The sequence below is a fragment of the Harpia harpyja genome, chromosome 14, assembly GCF_026419915.1.
Source record: "Harpia harpyja isolate bHarHar1 chromosome 14, bHarHar1 primary haplotype, whole genome shotgun sequence".
NCBI classification, from domain to species: domain Eukaryota; kingdom Metazoa; phylum Chordata; class Aves; order Accipitriformes; family Accipitridae; genus Harpia; species Harpia harpyja.
Window position 1 is genome coordinate 16,823,192 of NC_068953.1, and position 6,859 is coordinate 16,830,050.

General features: G+C 38.9%; 1 protein-coding gene across 1 annotated transcript in view; it reads right to left on the reverse strand.

The window, feature by feature from the left end:
- LOC128150653 (uncharacterized) overlaps positions 1-6,859 on the reverse strand; it is a 33,078-nt gene that overhangs the window by 25,405 nt on the left and 814 nt on the right. Inside the window, exon 3 of the mRNA XM_052807013.1 lies at positions 5,661-5,735. Within this exon, the coding sequence (XP_052662973.1) occupies positions 5,661-5,735 (75 nt within the window). The remainder of the gene's footprint in view (positions 1-5,660; positions 5,736-6,859) is intronic.

Consider the following 6,859-nt stretch of genomic DNA (forward strand, 5'->3'; position numbering starts at 1 on the left):
ATGCCAGACATGTAAGCTACAGAACTGCACTACTTACTATTGCTGTTTGCAGTCAGGAGGTGCTTGGGAGGAATACAGGGAGTCTCTTCTTGCCCTGTATTACAGTTCAGTCCTATAGTAAGACTACTGTAGGACTCATGTTTTGCCTGAATTTAAGTCTGTAGGAACAGTACTGTAGCAGTCAACAGGAGCAACAGTCAGGGATGCTTACAGAACATTTTCATGAAATAACTAACAATCTTGTGACAACTTTGTATACTGGAACTTCTGATTCCCTCTTTACCTCTTTTCTGAAGCAAGCCACAAAAACCTTTGCTCAAGAATGCCAAACAAGCTGCAGGAGGTAACTTCTTAAGAAACAGGAGGTGGAAACGACCGAAGTGACGCAACAGCAGATGAGAGGTTGAGAAGGGCAAACCTGGCAATTCTTTCAAGAAGGTAAGTAAGACTGAAAGAAATTAGGAAGGTTGCGCATGCATACGTGTGTGTTGCTGATACTCAGAACAGCTAGAAAGGAAGCTAAATATTCTCTTAAATAGGACAGAATAACTATTTCTGCTGCACAGATGAAATGTTATGATCTGCTAATGCAGATGTTCGGGCTAGGCAGTTAAATAGACTGCTCTGACTATAAAAATCAGAGTTCCTGAATTCCAGACCCATCTTTGACACTAGACTGATGCGTGACCTTTGGCAATTCACTTTAACAATTTCAGATGGAAACTGCACTTGCTGAATGCTAGAAAAGTGAGTTTTGATAACACGTTAGTGAGAGAAATCATGTTTTGGGGTAAGTATTTCAGAAGTCCCCCACTTCCCAGTAGAAGAATTTTCCCCTTGGAACAAAAAATCTGTCTTAAAAGGAAGCCTGGGTCTAGCAGAACATTCCTTATCCCTCATCCCCCCGAATTTTTCAACAGCTCCTCACTCCAAATTCCATTTTGGATTAAATCTGAAATGTTCCGTTCAACATAATTGGAAACAAATATTAATAAATGAAAAGTCTGACCTACAGTTTAAGGAATGTCAAATGGAAAGTATTATCACAGAGAGAAGTAGAAAAGTCCTATTTATTACAATACTGAAACAAATGAATTTATTACTGAAATAAAACCTTGTGTAATGAAGTGCAAAAATAAAAGGCATTTATGTTTAAGGGTTGGGGTTTTTTTCTTGCCTGAATTCAACAGAGTAATTCAGTCCCTCTGAACCCCTGCCCTTTCACTATTATTTAGAGAAAACACAGAACAAAATCTTACCACCTCCAATTCCAAAATTTTAGCCCAGCCTAATCACTTTAGGAAATCCTGTGAAGCTTTGGTGTCAGTTTGAAACCTAGCAGAAATAGCTCCATGCACGTATGCTGGTCTGAAGTTGGCAAGTGGAACAAGGTATTACACTGCTGCTGCTCCCATCTTTATCACTTATACTACGACCAGTAAAGCATGGGACATGACAGATTTTTTCGTACTGGCAGAAGTTACTACGGCAGCTGCAATGGTAATTACGCTAGTAACTATGTCCCATGAATCACATTCCTCTTGAAGTCCCCTGCCCAAGAACTGTCCTCACTTTCATCTTTGCTACTTAAACTGTCAGACTTGAAAGCTCCCACATCCACTGCAGCAAGTTTCGTACAATACGCTCTTTCTACAGCCAGTGCTTTTGAGCATAAGAAAGAAATGCACTTTGTTCTTCCTAAATACTTCTGCTAAATCAAAACCTAATCATTCTGTAAAGTATAAAAACAAGTACATTTCCTCCCCCCCGAAAAGAGTATAACTGGTAAAATACTCCCAAAAGTTTTCTTAAAGTCCTAGTGGAGCAGTAAAGCTGCTGCACCTTCAACTACATTCATACTGCTGGTGTGCAGGCCTTGTAAAAACCTGACATCATGTTCTTGTTGCTTTAAGTTACTCAGACAAACTGCTATTAAAAAACCCCCCAAAACCACCTTTCTACTTATCCCAACACACACCGATTTGACAAGAATCTCCGAATTTTCTGTTTTAATTAGTCCTCCAAATGTCTCTTGTCATCTTCAGGAACAGCTAAATCAGTCCTGCATAGTATTTTCAATAAACTTCATTTTATACTGTTTCATTTTGACATCCGCATTCACTGTATTTTCCACCTTAGTTACAAAATACATTAACACATATTTTTAGCTTTGAATTCTGGTATGTAGCCTTCTTAAACTTTTTGTACTAAAAATTGCCTTTCTTTTTTACCTACCTCTGATTTTGTTTTATTCTGCCATACCACAGCTGATTTTATCAGCTTTTTAAAAGGAATTTTATCAGGAGTTTTGCAAGAATCTCTACAGTTCTTTTCCCACTTCTGTGTTGACCCACTCACAGATTTATGACAGGCTTAAAAAAAAAAAAAAAAAAAAGCTGATTTCCCACCCTCCCTCTCGTCACATGTCTAACAAGTTACTGTATTTTGATTCTTTACAAACTACTTAGGAAAGCTGCATGGCCTGCTCATTTGACTTCAAAGTTATGCTATTTCTTCAATTTAGGATTTTTTCACTTTCATGTTATACACACATCTTGCCCCCAAATTATCGTGAAGGTTTATCTAGCAATTAAGTGAATCTGTAATATTTTTGGCTTACAATGTCAAATTCTTGAGATTTTACAAAAGTTCTGAAGTTGATCATGGACAGGACAGCTTGTAAAAGGATGACCAACGGCAGTAAGAATGGCTGAATATTCAGTTACAAAGCAAGGAATATGTATTATAAGCCACTGGAACTAACTCAACGCATTTTTCATTTGTTAAATCCTGTACAGTAAAATGAAGTATCAAAGCCATAAAAAAGCATTTATTTGTAACGATGTCATCCTACCTTCATAATAAAATGATTAATGCTTCAGAAAAGAAATACAAAGAAATTTGCCTGTTTATGTAATGAATTGCCTGATAATCTAACGAATACCAAAGAATAAGCTTAATGAATACTCTCAAGCATTCTTTTCACAAAAAGAGACGATATACAGAGCATCTCCTGGTTAAAAAGCAAAACAAAACCTCCAAAAGTAATCTAAACCCTGTCCTAAAAGCGCACTAACTCTGACAACCAGTTTTGGTAGGAAATAAAACATATTTGACAAACAGAAACTTGGGACAGCAGCGGGAGGAAGTGGCATACTGCAAAAGACTTGCAGAAAACTATTTAAACTATTTTAAAAACTGGGGTACAAGTTATGGAAGGTTTACGGGTATATATATTGATCAGTCTATTCCCGTAGACCAGCAAAAACGTGTGAAACAATTTCTTCGTTTTGTTAATTAATGTTTCTAGGCTCCACTGGTACGCATGATATTGTGCAAATAAAAAGGGAAATAACATCCAACACTCAACTCGGGGAAAAAAAGCCAGTTTTAAGGCATACCAGAAGTATTCACCACTTCTTCTCCTAATTTGCTAACTTAAAACAGCTGCTTCCCATTCTATACATGGCTGTAAATAACCTTTCTTCATTTCTTGTCACAGCTTCCCAGTTGAGCATCAATCTCTTACTTGGAACACTGCAAGAAAACAGAATATTGTGACACAAATGTGGAGTATTTGCAAGCAATTAATGCAGAAACCAATGGGAATCACTCATAAGCCAAAGCAATTATACACCGGTCCCAAAAGCAAGCACTGAAAAACATACTGTTTTGAACTTGCCTGACTCCCTCAAAGGACTGATTACATTAAAAAAAAAACCCCAGCAAATAACAGCAGAGAAGAACCCTTCTGGGTTTAGACTTGACCACTCAGTTTACTCCTTGCTAACCACTACCAGGAGAAATTTAAAACAACTGAACAACAGACAAGCCTCTTAAAACAGCAGTAAACTCCAGAGCTTATTCATCCAACATCTTGAACTCCTTTTCTTTCTTTTTTTATTCTGCCTGTAGCACTCCCCTACTGATTTTAAGGGTCTCAAAGCATAAATTTGTGTTGTCAGAAAATTCACATAGTTTCCCCATACTCATTTTTGTACCTTTTCCCCGGAATTCCTGGATACCAGCAATCAATACTGTTCTAAATTCCCCTTAATGACCAATAGTCCAGCTATGCTGGGCAGTGGGGAAGTTAAGGGTGGGAAGAGGGAGAATTTAAAAACAGAATTTTCTCTTTCCAGTTACCATCTCTCCATAGACAGAAATGACTGAAGAAGATGTTACACAAAACATGAAGGAATGCATTGTCTAGATACAGCAGGGACAAACAAGATACCAGCACATCTACAAAGGAGTATTATAAGCCACAAAAAACAATCAGCAGTTCATTCAGCAAATGTTCAGCTACCCAGCAATTTTACAGACGTACAACACAGTAGGATTTCACACACGATGCATATGCTTAACATATAGGAGCCCTTTATATGAAACTTGTGTTAATGTAAGGCTGCGGTATTCATGTTAAAAAAAAAAAACAAAGAAAGAAAGAAACAAGAAACCAGAAACCATCCATAACAAAACATAAACTGTGGATGAAATCACCTAATTTGCCAAGTTGCAGTTACATTAAATAGTTTTTAAAGCTAGGTCAGAAAATAGCTGAAAGATAATCATATAGAAATGCATGAAAACCTAACTCAGGCTCAGCCATAACTGAAGAGTTTCTACAGTTAGTGTTTTTAGGATTTTAGGTTTCGGCCCAGGATTCTGACACATGATCAGCTTCAACATGCAAAACCTGGTATTTAGAATTTCCTTTTCATATAGTTAACAACAGACTACTTTGAGCAATGAAGAAATTGGACAAATATGTGAACTATGTGCAAAAATCAAACATTAACTGTAGTGATTACTCACAATATCAACTCCTTTGTGCTTGAGCTTTAAAAACCAGAACATACAGATAAAAACAGAAAATATTTTGAACTTCCAACAGGAGACTGACCAGGGATCCTACAGAGGAGTTTCCCACCATCGTCCGACAAGACAGGATTCCATACACTGTGTCAGTACACAGTATTTCTAATCAATGACATCTATAACAGATTAGTTGACAGCTTTATTCATACAAACGCATCATAAAAATTCCTCAACTAAGACTTAGTATTGCTTCATCAAAATGTAACAGTTTCTTCCTCTATTACAAAGAGAACAAAACCGGGTCCTTAGTTGAAATGGCATAATCATACCCATTTTTAAAACTGATTTACATTTTTTCATATCCTAGAAGTATTAATCAGTCCAGTGACCAGATTTTTCTTGTTGCCGTTTGTTTAAGAAAAGCTGTACTCTTCAAAGATGTTATTTAGAATTTATTTGCCATTCCGATAGGATGCTTAGGTATTTGACCTGTGGAACATTTCCATTCATTTTCAGTTCTCCAAACAGTTTTCAAGACTTCTCAAACCCTTGCAATACAAGCACCATGCACACGAATGGGGCAGAGGAGAAACCAACAGGTTTAAACATTTAATTTTGGTTTTGAACTTTGAGTAAGTTTCCCCCAATAGGTTGGAGGGGGACACTTTACACAACTTTATATAATTAGAACACACAACACGTTCTTTCTTCTGAGAAAACAAAGGAAAAAGTATCTCTGTACTCTCAGAAACTTTTTTTTTTTAAATATTATGTTGGTTTAGTTAATACTTATAGTCACTTTGTTTCCATGATAGAAGTTCTTTTCCAAAGGTCTTCACCTGTGCCATGAAAACAGATTCCAGACCAAACCTTCCTCTGTGAAGCCTCAGCCCTGGGGCCACCTTTGTTCACACCTGTAAAGGAGAATTTAAGAGACAGCTAAAATAAAATTCACCCTGATCCTGAAGTCCTAAACGCTTTGTAAAGTTTATATTCTAAAACTACTGCAGTAACTTCTGTTATGTTGAAACCAGTGCCACAGAACAATAAATAAAATGGCTTGTCCATGCCACAGAGAAAACCAAAATCCAACGGCTCTAACAGTTAAATCATAATGAGGCCCTAAACCATCACAAAAATATTAACCTGTCGCAGAATACTACTGGTACCGTACTGTAAGTTACACTTTTTACCTTAAGCTGGACCCGGCTTAACCTTTCTCCCAGCTCACACACTCTCAACAGAAATTGTCCTTAGCTGTCAACTGCATTCCTTACAGTTTATCTGCAGACGGGGAGGGTAAAAGAAGTATCTCCATCCTGCACTGCAAAATATTTTGACAAGACAGACAGTTTTCCAGCAATTCTCATCTTTTTGTTGATAGCGAATATCAAATGTTTTAAACAATTCTTCGGGATTTTTACAGCCCTATCTTTTTCAACCACCTGAGGTGAAGGTAAGGTTAACAAGTCCACTGAAACTCCGGTGACTCTGCACGAAGGGACAAGCAGGCATCTCACTAAGCACGTGAAGCACGTTTTACCTATCATCTGCTACACCCAATGAAAGCGGTCCCCTACGTTTGATAAAACCAGTCACAACTACACGGAGACAAGCAAGCGCGGAGTTTCGCCACTGTCAGAACGCTAGTGGATCCAACACCTGACGCAGACAGCAAGCCCTGCCAGGACCTATCTGGCACCTCGTTTCGCAAGTCTGCCTGGCAAAAGACACCGGAGAACGTACCTCCTATTGGCACCCCAGGCCCTGCCCCACCACTTCGTCCGACGACCGGACGTGACTAACAGCAAGAGCAGGCTTCCGAGAGACTGCGAGGCTTCTGGTGACACTTACGCTCAAGAGCAGCCGCAAGCATCTCCAGGGAAGCTTTCCAGAGAGGCAATCGACCGACCCGGGCCTGCTCTGCACAAGCAACGCCTCCCTGTCCTCCTTGTCTCTGCCCAGAGCCCTCAGCAGCCCCTTCACCCACAGCGGGGGGACCCCGAGCGGTAACACCCCGCGCCGACCAAGACCCCAC